This window comes from Notolepis coatsorum (genome assembly GCF_963971535.1).
Source record: "Notolepis coatsorum genome assembly, chromosome: 6".
NCBI lineage: Eukaryota > Metazoa > Chordata > Actinopteri > Aulopiformes > Paralepididae > Notolepis > Notolepis coatsorum.
This window is the reverse complement of record NC_140170.1, coordinates 135288108-135306597: the sequence shown is the minus strand read 5'-3', so window position 1 is coordinate 135306597 and position 18490 is coordinate 135288108. Positions and strand designations below refer to the sequence as shown.

General features: G+C 43.1%; 1 protein-coding gene across 2 annotated transcripts in view; it reads left to right on the top strand.

The window, feature by feature from the left end:
- The window catches only part of usp48 (ubiquitin specific peptidase 48), an 88483-nt gene that overhangs the window by 68589 nt on the left and 1404 nt on the right, over nucleotides 1-18490 (top strand). The window contains exons 21-26 of one of the 2 annotated variants that reach the window (XM_084317566.1): nucleotides 5576-5682; nucleotides 5870-5980; nucleotides 10545-10721; nucleotides 11150-11275; nucleotides 11913-11961; nucleotides 17859-17885. In XM_084317566.1, coding sequence (XP_084173692.1) covers nucleotides 5576-5682; nucleotides 5870-5980; nucleotides 10545-10721; nucleotides 11150-11275; nucleotides 11913-11961; nucleotides 17859-17885 — 597 coding nt within the window. Of the gene's footprint in view, nucleotides 1-5575; nucleotides 5683-5869; nucleotides 5981-10544; nucleotides 10722-11149; nucleotides 11276-11912; nucleotides 11962-17858; nucleotides 17886-18490 lie in introns of those variants that run through there. The other variant, XR_014619850.1, reaches the window with a different exon arrangement.

Here is an 18490-nt window from a genome sequence, read left to right as displayed (position 1 = left end):
TCACATTGATGGAGCTCAGAAGGGCCTGCCCCCTCTGGTTCATTAGGCGTGTTCGAGATTGATTTCGGCTCGCCTCGAAAGTAGACGAGAGTAGACGAGTGCAGCCGGGGGAGGAGTCAGAACGTCGGACACTTCAGATTTGACGACAGCCTGCTCCCCTAGTCTCGCATGGCAGATATCGCGTTCACGTTCGCACACACACATACACACCTGTCCAGCTCATTATAATGCGAGGGCCGTGTGCACAATTAGATTAGATTCAAATGTATTGTCATCACACAGCACACTAGACTATTAATATACCATATTTATACCATCTTGTTGCGCGCTCCTGCCCACCGCAGCGCGCGCATGCACACACAACACACACACACACTGCTGAATAATTCTGTTTTGCATCAATATATTATATATACTGTATATTGAGGCAAAACAGAATTATATATACAGTATATATTGAGGCAAAACAGAATTATTCAGCTGTGTGTGTGTATACAGTATCAGCTGCTGCATCGTTAATGAACTATAGATTTATATGGAATTCGTTAATCTATTCTAGTCGGTTAACTGTGAGCCAGACGGCTTAGAGAAGTACTGTACATCAGGGCTGTACGCTAAGCTTTTTCACTAGGGGCACAGGTGCCCCTAAATGAGAAATTTAGGGGCACAGAATATTTTTTAGGGGCAATTTTTTAAATAACAATTTTACCATTATATTGGAGCTGGGCGATATAACGATAACGATAAATATTGCGATATATTTTAATAATCGATATCGAATATCGGAAGGAAAAAAATATCGAAAAATATATTTTTTTTTTTTTTTTTTTTTTGTGACCTGCAACAGGGCAGTTTTAAAACCAGAGACATTGGACAGACTTGTCTTTCTTGCCTGCAACTTAAAGTAATGGCTTTGCTTGTCCAAATGACAATACTGACCAAATTGAGATTTATTTTTCTCTTGTCCATTTATTTTGTTTGCTTTCTAACTTAAAATACAGTTTGAAACCGTCTGTACACAGTAGGCTATGTGTGCTAGCAGAGCTAGACTCCAGTCACGGGTCATGGTGCACAAGTGCGGTGGTTTGTCCACCAAAAAAGCGCCAAAAGATCGAAAAGAAAATAGCAGAGCCAGAACTGTTCAACTCCCCTGGAGCCACAGCCAGCAGAGAAGCCGGTCGAGAAATATGATAACATTATCATATCGTTATCGCGATATGATTTTTTGCCATATCGCCCAGCCCTACATTATAGTGCAAAAAAATATGATGTCCCTGCCTCATTACTGTGATCCTTTTATTTAACATTTAAGTGCTTTTGTTTTCAGGTTTGTATCTTTTATAATGAACCAACTGAGTGTGTAAATCACTAATAGAACAAAAACAACAAACTGTGTGTGTGTGTGCGCGCTTGTAGTGCTCCTTGAATGAGATCATCACAACACACGCACACCATTGCATTAATCAGGAGGACAAGAAACTCTGCATATCTTTGTTTCACAATGAAAAGTGTTTTATAAATAAAATGAATTATTATTATTGTAAATAACCCCATGAAAGGTTTATAATTTTTATGGGTAATTACCTGCTTATTTGTGATGTTACTGGTTTGGGTGTGCCCAAAGTGATCAATGTGTTGGGCCGTTTATAGAGATCTATGCCAATTAATGTTTACCGGTATGTATATCCGGGACTTTTTTTTATAAGAATTGAGAGGCCTACGGTATTTGTATATGTGACCTTTATTTTGAAAACTGTGTTGCGACGCAACCTTGTTTAAGTTTGCGCTTTTGACAGTGAAATGTTCAGTTCAACTTAGCTCAAAGGAAAGACTCTAATCAAAAAGGTTTAATTGACCCGTATGAGGTTCTTACGGTAGGACTTTGATTGTTTATAGAAGAGGAATGTAATACTATGCAAAACGAGAAATACACTGATTTTACCAGCAGTAAGTTGCAAGCCACTTTCATACGGGGAACCGTGACAATTATTAGTATTATCTTATTTGCATATTGTCTCATTATTAGATAGATAGATAGGTTGATACTTTATTGATCCCCGGAGGGAAATTTAAGTATTTAAGTATTGAAAAACGTCCTAATAGTGGGCTACTCACCTCACCTAATGCATGGCTGACATTTGTTAGAAGTGTCCGTGTCCCCGTCAATCATCACTGCCAGATCCGACTTAATTTAATCGGCTATGGTCTCTTATCATCTCTCCACATTGAACGTGGTTGTCATAAGATGGACTGATATCCGCTCCGTTCTTCTTGCAGAGCAAAATTAGCGGCTTAAACTTATTGAAAGGAAGTTCTTCTTTGGCGATGCAATAGCAGGGTTCCCACGGTACCTGGAAAACATTGAAAACATGGGATTAATTTTTTCATTTTCCAGGTATGGAAAGGCATGGAAACTGAGCAAAAGTGACCAATTACATGGAAATAGAAACAGTTGTCCTGGAAAATTGTATTGGATGATGTGTAATCAAATTTAACTATTGAGCACAGAATTCACATTTTATAAAAACCCTTTACATGTGAACAGCTTTGACTGTAGATAGAAATGGATGATCCCATGTTGTAGAGCATGATCTTGGCATCCTATATGGTATATTGGATGTTGGAATTTGATGCAGGCAACTTGGTGAGCCAAGGGAGCCTTGGCATCTACAGTGAAACTTGAGTGAAACTTCTTATGCAAGTTTATCCTCAAATGTAAGTAGCTGTGTTTTAACTGTGTGGTAAACCTGGGTTTATCAACGTTAGTTAGTAAGCAGTGCAATCTTGCTAACTAGCTAGCCAACGTTAGCTCTCATAACGAGCCAGTTAGCCAGCGCCAGGTACAGTAGCTAGCCAACGTTAGCTCTCATAACGAGCCAGTTAGCCAGCGCCAGGTACAGTAGCTAGCCAACGTTAGCTCTCATAACGAGCCAGTTAGCCAGCGCCAGGTACAATAGCTACCAACGTTAGCTCTCATAACGAGCCAGTTAGCCTGCGCCAGGTACAGTAGCTAGCCAACGTTAGCTCTCATAACTAGCCAGTTAGCCAGCGCCAGGTACAGTAGCTAGCCAACGTTAGCTCTCATAACGAGCCAGTTAGCCAGCGCCAGGTACAGTAGCTAGCCAACGTTAGCTCTCATAATGAGCCAGTTAGCCAGCGCCAGGTACAGTAGCTACCAACGTTAGCTCTCATAACGAGCCAGGAAGAGAAGAGGCCGCGAAGATGGAAGAGGAGGATGACAGAGGAAAAGGGAGAACAGTGGAGAGGAGTTGAGAAGAGTAGGAAGAGAAGACAGGAGCGGACACGAGGGGAGGTGTGGAGAGAACAGGACAGGATGAGATAGGAGAGGAGTGGAAGAGAACATATATCAATTCCAGTGCTCATGTGTTCCAGTTCAATAAATTGTTGTTCATCTACAGCTTGTTGCATTATTTCATGCATTGATATTATCAATAAGACATAATCTCTAAGCATTTACAATGTAGACTTGACTGGCACATCTTTTAAATCAAGTAAGTAGTCAGGTGTCCTAGGGGGTTGTGTGTGTGAGGGGAGGGGGGCGCGGATGGGGGCGGAAAACTTCAGGGGCCTATAGATCATCACTTAATATGGTACCTGGAAAATCAGGAGGTAGTATGGAAAAAAATTTCAAGGCAAGCGTGGGAACCCTGAATAGGCCACATTCAGTTTCGTTTCGATTGTTCGCTACAAATGATGGGATTTGGTGTTGGATGTATGGACTCTACGCAGACGTGGACATGGTATTTAATCGCACAATAGACTACAACTACCAAGTAGAATAGCGTGGCCCAGATTCACTTCACACGCAAATATTTATTTCACACACAGGCTATCGCACAGGGGCTACGCAGTAAATTCATTCATAGCCGACAGATTTTTTCATAGCACCGCAACATTATGTTGCACTGTACAGCCCTGGTTGTAGGCTAATGTTTTACTATTTTTTTATCCAATTTGTATGGATTAATTTAGGAGTGAAATGCGAATGAAGGGTTGAAATCACTACTCAAGGTTGCCCCCAAATATTATTTTCCACTCGCACGGGCCATATATAGGGGCAATTTGCGATAACCTCGTCGCACTGTACAGCCCTATACATAGAGTGGTAATGCTCAGATTGCTCATTGAGTCATAACTATAAATTCAAAACGTAATTGTCGTATTTATTATCATTATAATTATTTAATTCCGATGATAGAAACAGTCCGTCTGTAGAATCGATTTGAAGAAGCTCTTGGTACCTAAACTCCTGTATCCTATAATAATAATAATAATAAATCTATCTGATAGACTGGTCCCGTACTGTATTGTACCCATTCTGCAATCTGTTAATAAAGTTTTCAATCAATCAAACGTCTCATAACTTCCTCTTGTGGGCGGTGACAACTTTTCTGAGCCAATGGGCGCTTTGCGCAAAGATAGCAAGTCGTTTCCCATCATGCATTTGCGTCGAGCAGTCGGGTGAGAGGTACTGTGGCACCTCGCTCGGAAGGCTGTGCGTGGCTCTCTCCCGTGAGATTTCCGCGGCTCGCCTAGTCAGATTTCCAGAGCAAGTCGGACAACATTCTAACAGTCATGCAACGCACTTGGCAAGGCCGTAGTAAAAACTGCACAGACCTGCGTCCGCCTCGCCAATCTCGAACACGCCTATTAATACAGCTCAGAAGGGCCCGCCCCCTCTGGTTCATTGATAGAGCTCCGAAGGGCCCGCCCCCTCTGGTTCATTGATAGAGCCCAGAAGGGCCCGCCCCCTCTGGTTCATTGATAGAGCCCAGAAGGGCCCACCCCCTCTGGTTCCACAAGTCTTTATGGCTGTAGCCTCTGGCTAAAATTAAATTTGTTAGGGTTTTAAATCAACATTTTTTATCACAATGTCATGGTTTCAACAAATGCTAAAATAAATCTACACAATCAATCAATCAATCAAATTTATTTATAAAGCACATTTCACATGACGTGTGTCAACCAAAGTGCTGTACAGAGGGTAAATACACAAGATACATATAGACAACAATCACACTCCGTTTTACACACACACACAGCTGCTCTTTCTTTGTAACATTAACTTAATTTTCGCCAGAGGCTACAGTCATAGATACATTATTTCTACAATCCAAGAGGAGGTAGACACCACAGATGTCTACATGCCCTTTTCACAGCAGCCATTTTGACATGTCATTGCAGGGTAAACACAGGTATAATTAATTACATTAAAGAGCCCATATTTAGCCCATTTCCAAGTTGAATATTATCATGTTCATTTGCATGTTTTTATGGTGCAAGCATAATATGTCTCCTTTAATTATGATCTCATTCCATTTCGGTGTGCCAGGGTCTGGTCTATTGTCTATTGGAAATGGCTGTGACATGCCTAAATGTAACGAGGCCATGATTAATATTATTAATTACACTTGTGTGTACCCTGCAATGATGTGTCAAAATGGCCTCTGTGAAAAGGGCTAATTGTTAGGTCTTTATATGATGGTAATATAGTGTTGGGTTGTCTGCTCAGCTTCATTGTGTGTGTGTGTGTGTGTGTGTGTCTGTCTGTCAGAGCTGTGTCGAGAGTGCAGAGAGGTTTTCATCTTCCAGCAGCAGAGGGACCTGAGAGAGTACGCTCAGGCCACCATCTACATCCGCAAGATCATCGAAGACAAGAGGGTGAGAGGAATCTGTCAGGACTCCACAGTAGGACCATCATCACATTCTCTCTCTTACTGCAAACAGACGAGGCAAGATCTCAAACTCCAATCACAACTGTTGTCTGAGGAAAGCAACAGTTGTGATTCGAGGATGAAGAAAAGAGTGTAGGGTGATCAATGGTTCTGTTTCTATGTGTATTGTGTAGATGATAAAGGAGGTGAACGCGCCAGAGCTGAACGCCAGCGGCTCAGAGGTGGAGGAGGAGAAGGACGAGGCCCCTAAGATGGATGGAGAAAGAGACCCTGATTTTAGCCAGGTAGGAGAACCTCCATTATAGCAGGGACTCAATGCATTACCTTAGGAATAGGGCTGGCATCCAAAACAATCACCTTCACCTTAAGTGTTTTTATGTCAATTTTTAAATATTGAAAAGCTTTAAAATGTTGGACTTTCAAAGTTATATCTACAGTTTTTTTTTTTTTTTTATTATTATTAACACTAACACTGTGGCTGTTAACACTTTGATTGCCTAAGGCTAAATTCATGATATACCATAGGTTGCCAGCTCTATTTGTCTATGTAGAAGTTCCCCTTCTTTGCAGGGCTATAACTTTTTAAATTCGATTGCTAAATTGCCATTATTAGGGCCCATTCAATGTCCTATATGTATTGTTCAGGGTGTATGAACGTTAAACTTTTTCATTCACATATTCATACTAAAATATGATCAAATACAGTTTGATAGCAATCGGCGCGATATAAAAAAATCCAACTGGACGGACTTCTGGAAGTTACTACATGTAATCTGATGTTGACCGGATGGCCGAGGGGGCGTTTATAATTCCGTGGGCAGCGTTATACCATTCATCTAATGTGGGTCAAATGTTCATCATAGCAGTTAGTATCGTACACATTGAAAAATAACGCTGAATCTTACCGTATCTTCCTCGCGCCGTTGGGCGATGAGCGTGGAACAGACATTTTCCTATTATGGGATATAGAAATATCCGGTCCATTTCCAGGTTGTATAATAATATATACGTCCAAATCATGTTGTTTTTTCGAGTTATTTGCAGCGATCGATGTTCACTGTGTGAAGACTGAGTCTCTCTAACACTAGCGAGTGCCCGGACCCCATATGGAGTGAGTCCTACCGGGTTAAAGGTAACATCCGTTTTTTCGATCTGCCGATCGGCCACCAGATGGCGGTCTTGAACCGCTAGAGGATTGAGAGGAGATCACACTTGTGTCTCAGGGCCCCGGAAAGGAAATATGATTCCGATCACAGATTTTTGAAATATTGATATCAAAGACGAGTTACGGCGTCTTCGGCAACTTGAGCATGGCGGGGAAGGACGCCTAAAAGCGTCTTCCGGCAGTTAAAGTGTTAACACATTCTGGGCCATTGGGATGCGTCTAATAAATCTCTAGAGGACCGGCAAATGTAAACAGACGTGGGGCTGTTTTGTAGAGCTAAATCTATACTTTATAGTATTGCTATCTGTCCATTCTCATTGTCAATTGGGACCATAAACCGTCCCTTCAAAATGGATTAAAGAAAAAAACAATTCATCAATACGTTCTCATTTTATAGCGCCGTGAATATAAGCGTTATATGGCATTTGGTCTAGTATATTTCCTGGAAGGCGAGATAAAGGGCTAATAGTTACTAACGTTATATCCAATGGCATTTCCGTTATACAGATGCTACAGTTAAAACTCAAACTGCATATGATCGGCACGATCCTCAAGCATGTATGCATGAAACCAAACCCTGGGTAGACAAATCAGTCCGTGAGGCTCTGAAAGTGCGCACATCAGCATACAACACCGGGCTGGTGACAGGCAACATGGAAGAACACAAGATGGCAAGATACAACGTCAGGAGAGCAGTAATAGAGGCAAAACGGCGTTACAGGGATAAAGTTGAACTTCAGTTTGAACAGGCTGACTCTAGAGGCATGTGGCAGGGCCTCAGAACAATGACAGACTACAAAGGAACCCCCCTCAAACTGAACAGTGACATCTCCTTAGCAAATGATCTCAACTCCTTCTATGCGAGGTTTGAGGCTGTGAATAACAACACCAGCCTACAAACCACGGCAATGGGGGGGGGGGGGTCTGCTGATGGAGACTCAGTGTTCAGGGTAACAGAGCATGAGGTGAGACGGATCTTTAAAAAAGTGGATATCAGGAAGGCAGCAGGACCGGACGGCATCCCCGGCCGCGTCCTAAAAGTCTGTGCCGACCAACTGGCCCCGGTATTCACTGACATCTTCAACCTGTCCTTGGAACAGGCCGTCATCCCCACCTGTCTGAAGAAGTCCACCATCATCCCTGTACCCAAAAAATCTACGCCCGCTTGCCTCAACGACTACCGCCCTGTAGCCCTCACCTCCATAGCCATGAAGTGCTTTGAGAAGCTAGTGAAGGGCTACATCTGTTCCTCCCTCCCCATCAACCTGGACCCTCTGCAATTTGCATATCGCCCCAACAGGTCCACGGAGGACGCCATAGCCCATGTGCTGCACACAGCAGCATCACATCTGGACAAGAGGAAGGGGAACTATGTGAGAATGCTGTTCATCGACTACAGCTCAGCATTCAATACCATAGTCCCCTCCAAACTCATAGCCAAGCTCAGGGACCTGGGCTTGAACTATGACCTGTGCCAGTGGGTCCTGGACTTCCTGACGGGCAGACCCCAGGTGGTAAGAGCCGGCAACTGCACCTCCTCATCCATCACGCTCAACATAGGGGCCCCCCAGGGCTGTGTTCTGAGCCCCCTCCTCTACTCCCTGTACACACATGACTGCGTAGCACAGCGGAACAACAACACCATCATCAAATTTGCTGATGACACAGTAGTGGTGGGCCTGATCTCTGCCAACGACGAAAGGGCCTACCTGGAAGAGGTAGAGAACCTGTCACAGTGGTGTCAGGAGAACTGCCTCTCCCTGAACGTCAGCAAAACAAAAGAGATGATTGTGGACTTCAGGAGGTCGGGGGTCAAGGACTACAGCCCCCTCAGCATCGACGGGGCACCAGTTGAGAGAGTGAACAGTTTCAAGTACCTCGGAGCCCACATATCCGAGGACTTGACATGGACCACACACATTGACAGTGTTGTGAAGAAGGCACGACAACGCCTCTACTTCCTCAGGCGCCTAAGGAAGTTCCAAGTCAGTCAGAAGATCCTTAGGAACTTCTACTCATGTACAATAGAGAGCATCCTGACCGGCAACATCACCTCCTGGTTTGGGAATAGCACTGCACAAGACCGTAGCAGACTACAAAGAGTGACACGTTCAGCCGAACGCACAATTAGAGGGGGGCTTCCCACCCTCCAGAACATTTACAACAAGCGGTGCAAGGGGAAGGCTAAGAGAATTATTAAGGACTCGAGCCACCCGAACAACTGCCTCTTTGAACTACTGCCGTCAGGCAAGCGATACCGGAGTCTTATGGCGAGCACAGAAAGACTCAGAAGGAGCTTCTATCCCCAGGCCATCAGGCTGCTAAACGAACAATAATCGCTAAACGAACAATAATCACTATGCAACAACCATCAAATGCACACAGCACACACACCCACACGCACACACACACTCACTCAAACAAACAACACACTGCAGCACCCACTCTCCACACTTTAGATCACACAAACACACTTACACTTTATATTTATTGATAAAGGATTTGCACTACAACTCGTACACCTACTGTGAATTGTACCTAAACTGCACCTTGTCCATTTATGCCTTGCACTATATAGTATTGTATATTAGTACACTGCACAGTATTGTATATTGTATGGTAACTACGTCTACGAACATTGTACATATGTCTAAACTGAACACTGTGACCTCTTTTTTTTTTCTTCTAATTTTTACTATGTTTTTATTTCATACTTATCTTGTCATGCACAGTCTCTGGAGCGCAACAGTAAGAAGCATTTTGTACAAAAGTATTCTGTACTTCTGTATGACAACTATTAAAGAAACTTGAAACTTGAAACTTGAAAGGGGGACGGGGGACGTTGTTATTATTGATTACCAATAACCGTGTTCGTCTTAAGTAGCCACATAGGCCGATCGTATCGTATCATAACAAGGCTCGATCGGGCTGTAATTTACGTGAAAAAGATCTTACCATGAGCCGGTTGGATCCCCCCGAGCATTTCCCCGTTATCGATCGCCATCTGGTAGATCGATATGTCCATTGGCTGATGATAAATCCCCTTATTGCATAGTGAAATCCGCAATCCAAAACGTAATCGAAGCTACATGCTGCACATCCAGAATCCAGCTAACTGAAAACTCTATTGAAAGTCAAAAAAAATAATGCTCCGTTCAGCCACAGGGCACACTGCATTATCGCGATAGCGCCCCTAAGAGGATCTGGCCGGTATTGCACTCTCAAATTCAAAGAGTAGGGTACATCTGCAGTGCCGCTCGGCAACCTTGAATAGGTTATTAAAATGGAATAAAGCCAAAACAACCTTCCCATGGACATGTCCGTGCTTCTGTCCACAACGGGTGGAATCGAAACACGTATATATCCGTGCTCGGGCGCCATTGTGTTAAGTCTGTCAATTCTACAAGCCACTTTGGCTGGTATTCAACCTGTGTTCAGTCAATCTTTTTCTATTTTTAACATTTGTATTGAAATTCTGAAGCTACAAGTCACTGTAGCCAGTTCACAAAAATGTCAGCTCATGGCCTGACTGACTGACTGACAGCAGTCATTTTATTTTGGTGTAATGGGAAATTACTTTGTTTATGTTAACAAGCGCATGCTTTGGGTGTAAATATTTCTACAGTATTAACTTGCAATTCTATTGCCATTGCTTCCTGGTCACATGACTTCCTCTCCTCCAGTCAGAAGATGGGGCAAAGCGACTAAAGCTGAGTGATGAGGCTGTGGCAGGCCCCGCCCCCATGGCCAATGTGATGAAACCAGGTGGCACCAGGAGGAGCACGCGGCACAGGAAGCTCAGAGGAGAGAAAGCACTCATCGTCTCAGCCAATCAGACACTGAAGGAGCTCAAAATACAGGTGAGGGAAACACCGACCACATGGCTGCTGACATAAAAAGAATATTCAATTAACTTTCTCAAATATTTCAGAAATCATTTTGTGAGATATTACTTTAATATATGAGTCATTCTGACAACTTTGTGTATAGCCTGCAATTGACATATCTCAAGCCGCACCCTCTTTTCTTGATCCTCCAATCACAACTGTTCCTTCCCTCTGACAAACTTGAGGATCAAGAAAAGAGCGGGTTTGAGATAGGTCAATTGTGTATCGCAATGTAAAAGAAAACGTGGTACAATGACACAGAAGAAGTTGGTCAACTCTATCCTCTGATCCTCGGTAATGAGCGATGTTGTCCTGATACTCTGTAGAAAATAGGTAATGGTGTAGTAGACTATGTACTGTGATCACAGGCTTCACCTCTCGTGTTCTTAACCCCACGGTAGATCATGCATGCCTTCTCCGTGGCTCCGTTTGATCAGAACCTCTCTATTGATGGACGGTGTCTAACAGATGACTCGGCCACACTCGGCAGCCTGGGGGTCATCCCTGAAAGCATCATCTGCCTCAAGGTACACTCAAGCCTAGATTCCATCTTTATGAAACATCTTTAAATGTATACACACTAAGGCGGCTAGGTGGCGCAGCGGACATTGCGCTCGTCACCAACGCAAGAGACACCTGGTTCGAATCCGGCTGTCGGCGTTGCCTCCGGCTTGGACCGGCCGTCATACTAACTCAATTCTGCAGAGTTAGCGGGTGGGAAGTCGAAGGGTGGTAGTCTGGTCGTTGTGAACAGTGACTCCTACAGGTCGGTTGGGGCACCTGCACAGCAAAAGTCAGGAAAATGGCGGGGCAGTGTGAGCCTCCTACACGTTACTCCTCGCCAAATGAGAGTCCGCGCAGGCAGGTGAAAAGATGTGACAGGCTGCCTCGGAGGGGACATGTGATGCAAGGCTTCTATCCTCCCTACAACCGGCCAGTGGGGGGCATATGCGAGCAACAATTAGGACAGGGGAGGGAGAATTGGCACAAGAGGTAAATTGGGATGGGGAGATAAATCATGAAAAAGTAGATAAAATGTTTTTATCTCTTTTCTTAATTATTAATGTCGACTCCATCAGATTGACCTCATGACCAAGAACAGACATGCTAATGAAACTAGCAACTTTGCTTTGATGCTAAATTCTCTTTATTCTATTCATGCAGGCAGATGAACCCATAGCAGATTATGCAGCAATGGATGATGTCTATCAGGGTAAGAGCTACTTTACTTTAGTTGAAAGGGACATGTTTTTCCATCTTTACTCCCTGGTGCCAGCTTTATTTTTTATTACCATTTTCACGATGTTTGCAGACCCATCGTATATTCTATATTATAGCTATGGAGTCAATAATAGGCTAATTTGACAGGCACTATTTATAATCCAACAGGGAAAAAAACATTTATTTCTACATGCCTTCGTTTGTGCACTATCCCATGCTAAAAATCGTCCTGTTTAAAAATAATCCAGTCTCGTTTTCTGGAACGCGATATATGACGTGTGTTGTGCAGCATGCGCATTTTCGTGCGGGTTGCTCGCCTGAAACCTATATTTCCAGGTCAAAGGATATACCACAACCGCCTGGATGACGACCAACCACCTCAAACTGAACCTAAGCAAAACAGAATTGCTCCACCTGCCGGCCAAATCCTCCCCCCTGACCGACCTCTCCATCACAGTCGAGAATGCAGCTGTGACCGCGTCCCCAACCGCCAAGAACCTTGGTGTTGTCCTCGACGACCAGTTGAACTTCTCTGCTCACATCGCAGCGACAACCAGAACCTGCAGATAGCTCCTGAGCAACGTCAGAAGGATACGCCCCTTCCTGACAAAAGAAGCCACCCAACTCCTCGTCCAATCAACAGTCATCTCCCGCCTCGACTACTGCAACGCACTGCTAGCTGGCCTCCCGGCCACTGCCACCAAGCCTCTTCAACTCATTCAAAACGCAGCGGCCCGCCTGATCTCAAACCTACCGAAGTCAGCCCATGTCACCCCACTTCTTAGGGACCTGCACTGGCTCCCCATTGCTGCACGTATCCGCTTCAAGGCCCTCGACCTAGCATACCGTGCGGCAAAGGGAACCGCTCCCGCCTACCTCCGGTCAATGGTCTCTAACTACACACCCTCAAGACCCCTACGCTCTGCATCTTCTGGCCGCCTCAGACCTACTCCTATCCAAGCTCCCGGAGGGTCATCAAAGAGAAGCCGCCTATTCTCAGTCCTTGCCCCACAATGGTGGAATGAACTACCCATCCCAGTTAGGACAGCCGAATCCCGTCCAATCTTTCGCCGTCGACTAAAGACTCACTTCTTCAACCATTATCTGAAATGATTAAAAAGAAAAAAAAATCTAACCCTGACTAACCTTACTGTCATGCACTTGTCCTAATAAACTAACCTACACTGTAACACGCAACACTTTGATGAACATTGTTACTCAGCTGATAGAGTTGTACCCTTCTTGCTGTCTTGTCGTACAGAACTTGTAAGTCGCTTTGGATAAAAGCGTCAGCTAAATGACTAAATGTAAAATGTAAATGTATATATAGAATGTTTCTATTTTCTATTCATAAAGCCACCGGGGGGGGGGGGGGGGGGGGGTCGTTTTTCGACGCTGGGATCATTACAAAGGCATGTCGTATGATGGCGGTCGGTAAAATAAACGTTACCTTTGTCAGCAGGTCCACCAAAACCCTGTCCACTCTTGCTTCAAGTGTCTTGGGTCAGAATAGGATCAATAAATATAACATTAGTTGGCCCGTTAGCAGCGCTAGGGTAACGTTACATCCAGGTAACGTTACATCCAACATAGTCTGGTGAAAACACACCTTATCATCCATAAGTGTGATCGTTTTGTCCTCTTCATACTAATCTCCAATAGTTTGCGGTCGCCATTGCCTGTAAAATTTTCAAGTCTCTGGAGTGCATTTCCCGGCGCAGACTATACCACGGAGTGTTGAACAGAATACGTTACCTCCTCGGCCGGTTTGACTATAGTATTTTTATGATTTACCAGAAGTCCTGAGTCCAATGTAGTCTGGTGAAAACGCACGTTATCATCCATAAGTGTGATCGTTTTGTCCTCTTCATAATAATCTCAAATTTCGTGATCGCCATTGGTACTTCTCTACTCACTGCTGCTCCCTCTCGAGTGCTCTCAACTCCGCTCTCCCACACTAAACTAGCCCAGTTCAAAAGATAGGCGATACTGCCACCTATCGGGATTTGATCGTCATTTCAATTCTAATTTACTCAGAGGTACCAGGAACACACACCAAGGTCCGCTTGACTGTTTAGAATACTAATAAATTCTTTTAAATAAAAACGGTTGGCTTTGAAAAACGAAAATCTCGTTTTGGCAGCCAATGACAAGCCACAAACTTGGCTCCGTTCAGTCAACTCAACATTTTTATAAAACATTTTTAAAGATATTTAAGCAGAAAATGTTAGCACTAGGTTTCTTAACATGTGGACGATCCCTTTAAAGCGATAATGTAATTGTGGCACCAGCTGGCCGTGAGCGGTACTGTCATGAGCGTCTGTGCAATGTTGCATCTGTGTACTTTCTCTTTCTTGCATGGTAGATTTTCTGCAGAGCTAGTTCTTGGTTTCTTGTTTATTTATTTTTACCCCACGTTCTGTGCATACGATAATTTCTAAGCAAAGTGGGATTTATCAACATGAACGTGTGCTTGAGATTGTGCGTATATATATATATATATATACGCACAGCTCAGACCGTGCGTACTGCGTACCTGTCACCAAGTGGTAGAATAGGAAAACTGCAAGACGGAAATGAGCTTTCATGCATTAGTTTCAACACCGAAGTCTTCGGCATGACCTGTAATTAATTAGTTAATTGTAAAATAGCGACATTAGTGTAATTGTCAAACCCTATAAATAGCATTTGGAATAGGTCTTACCGAACGAATGCAACATGGTTTATAGCGTTATAGGAATACTTCTCACGGGGTGCACACTTTTCAGAGATAGGGCAGTCTATTTGCGGAGAGAACATAATATTAAGTAGAGTCCGCTACCCGAGACAAATTCTCTTTGATTTGTACCGCAATTCGGGACCCAAATTGGAGTGTGGAACAAAACGCAGTGTTGGAGGAACACGACTCATTCCGGCCTAATTGTATTTAATTCAATTGTAATGTTATTACTGGGGTATCTGTAATTAAAATATCACTTAAATGCAGATCGGGGTTATCCACTGAAGCCATAATGACTCTGACAAACCAACGACCCAACAGGAGCGTAATTATAACAGGCTCACGCGCGCACAATAGGCATTGTAGTTGCAGCAATTCAGCAGTTGGCCTGCTGAAATTGCAGCAATAAAGTCAAGAGGATCATACAGCAGTATTAACACTTTCCGTGCCAGTCCTATATACCCTGTTGCGTGCCACCGCTCTATTCAATGACGGAGCACTCACATTTGTGAATGCATAAACGATATCTTAAATTATGGCTGTCTAATATGACCGTCGCTTATCAATGACTTGTTTTCAGTCAACATTGTCGAAACAGATTGTTTTTTAATCTGTTCATTTCCGTTTTATACCATTTTGAAAAATGCTCGTTTTTTGAAACTTTCAGAAAAAAAAAAGATTCTGCAGGAATCGCGCTTTACTGTAATACACAAAACACGTTGTAATTTTTCGGCCTATTTATGAATAGTTTTCAAATAAACGCTAGATTATCGATAGTATATGTGTACTTATGCACGCTATAGAAGCGGGCTGAAAAATCCATTATCTTATTTCCTGATCAGCTACACACACTCACAGCCACATACACGTATAGGGGACACGTTGATATATAGGTGAAAACAGCTCTGATTATCCCAATACTGGTAAAATAGATTCCTTACCTCAGATCAGATGTTCTCCAAAAAGATTAAGATTATTCCAATTCCTGATCGCCATTCCAAATATCAATCGCGTTTATTGATCCAACGCTGGGTGGTCGAAAGACATATTCCACGCTGTTCTGATGGTGGGCAATGACTGGGATCGTCTCCGGTTACTTGCCTGACAAGTAAAATGTGGAATCCGGACTATTTTTTTTCCCCCATGTGTTTCATTCAATCCAATCCAATGGGGTGCAGTACCATCCGGAGAGACGATAGGGGGCGGTATTTTCCCTGTTCGAGCTCAGACAGATCCCCACTGGTAACGTGAGGCTATATTGATGAAATATGAATGGAAATCGCTAATAAAAAAAAATAACTATTGTTGGCACTCAACGGTTGGCATGAACTAACGAGTTTCCCGTCGTTGGCACTGAAAGTGTTAAGTAAGTCTACCCTTGCAAGGTCTTAATCTAACTTGAAAAAACCTCAACGAAAAAAGGCATTTATTTTGCAGTATATGTATATGGCAAGCGCAAAATAGTGGTTACGAGTTTGTATTCTCCATTGGGTTGCACAGATATAGCAGTGTGCTTCAGCGACTCGTTCATTTCAGTCATTAGTGCTTAACTCATTCAGCGCCGCCGCCATACCTGAGTAAAGTCGGGTTATCTCGCCAACCGTTGAGCGCCATTTTGATCCTTTGATATTTTCCTTTGATCCCCGTTCTATACGGTCAGCCGGAGCCCTCTAGGTGTCTCTGATTCATCTGCCTACGTTGGAATTGCAATGACGATCGAATCTAACCAGGTGGCAGTATCGCCTACCTTTTTAACTGGGAACTGGGGATATCACTTGTCTTGTGATCCATTCCGGCTGTTTCCGCCTAGGAGTGGATCACAACATGGCAATCGGTGGAAGATTTGGTGCCTCAGAGCTATTATTTCCCGTATGGTAGCCAATGCCATGCCCAATATACACGAGTAATTGCGATCGCCATGGGATCGACTGGGATTTATAAATTTTGAAGTACTTTCTGACTGAGGTAAGGTCTATCTTAGGTAACCTGCTGGTATTTTTTTTTTACGTAAAACATGCTTCTGTACCGATCAGTGTTGTAGTTTACCGGACGTAAAACTTGCTTTTGGTAACGATCACAGTTTTGAGTTACCCCCCCCCCCCCCCCTTGATGATTTTGTGAAGACGCATATGTACATGGTATACCTTTGATTTGGGGCTTCAGGCGATCAACCAGAACGATTTGGGCTTATTGCATATAATGTGTCATCTCGTGATCTATGGAAAAAGACTGGATTCTTTTGGAAATGGGGCGATGTTTAGCGTGTAACAAATGTGTAGGACTAACTATGAACAATGCCTGTAAAATTAGCCATACTATTGTCGCCATAGCTATAATACAGAACTAACTATGGGTCTGCAAACATCGCAAAAATGGTCAATAACGCTGGCGCCAAACAGTGCAGATGGCGAAAGCTGGTGGCCGTCAAAGAGTTAATGTCGGGTCAGCTTGTCATTTATTTCTGTCAATGTGCTGGTTCTGTAGGACTGGGTCAGTCAACATCCTTGGCTCCCGGCACACCGAAGATAGTCTGCACGCTCCCTCCTCCTCAGCGGAGTTGTCTGTGAAATTGACAACTTCATTGGATTCATTTATTCTCTAAAAATATCTATAATCATACGATTAAATATTGTTTAAAATGAAAAGCTAAATACTATTATTCTGTCTCATGTTTCCAAATAAGATTGTTCACAACGGAAAATGCTGTATACGTAAAATTAGTTGGTTAGACTTCCGTGATCAATCTCGCTCTTTCAGTGAAGTTTCTCATAGTTCCCTTAGCTCATTTGTCCACATTCCATGGGGGTGTTTCATTACCATATATGGTTAATTAGGGGCGGTTCTGTATGCAAATACTTAAAATCGCATGAGTGCGGCGTGTAGAACAAGTGGTATTTATCAACACGGAGTACTTGCAGGTGTGCGTAGGACCTGTGTACGTTTGATAAATCCAGATTTTTCTGTGCGTAGAGACATTCTAAAAGTGCTTAGGAACGAAAATAGAACACTTTCTACGCATTATTGATAAATGAGGACCCAGAACTTCATTAAGTCATAGAAAAATTACACATTGTCGCTTCAAGCTGTCTGACATTTTAGCTTGAAAAAAGCAATTGCATTAACGGTGATATGATTTTCTCATATTTGGTTATGTACTTGTTCTTTCTCAGTTGGAATGCCTGAAGAAGGATTTAAAGGTGAGGATGCTTTCTGTCATTTGTTTTTGTTAGTTGACATGTGGCTGCATTACCAATATTGCTGCTTTGTGTAGGGTTTTCAAGTAGCACATTATAACTATTGGGAGCTTCTAAAAATGTTACTTCTGGTGGATATCACACATATCACCTGCTTTTATAATTTTTCTTATACTGGCTTGTTCATCTGCCAGAAATGAGTTTCCTAAAAATCCAACATATCTTCCAAATGAAAAAATTAAGCAGCATATTAGGCTTACTGTTCATTATCACGGTCGTGTTCATGGTTGTTTTTCATAGTATTTTTATGATGTGTCTTGCCAACCAATATTTGTAGAATGCCATCACTCATTTGCCATTGTCATTTAATGACCATTAAAGATGTCTGCAATAGAATACTATGAATTGCTATAATCCTTGGTGCATCAATGAGGAAATCCTACCTATATCATTTTCTTTTTAATGTGTTTTGAATCATGATGTTGTTGGGTGGCTTTACTTGTTCCAGAGCAAACGATGAAGGAGGTTTTTCTGACTGTCAACATTGTGTGCGTTAATTTCCAGATAACTCACTAATATCCTGCTGAAGGTCTTAGATGAGATATGGT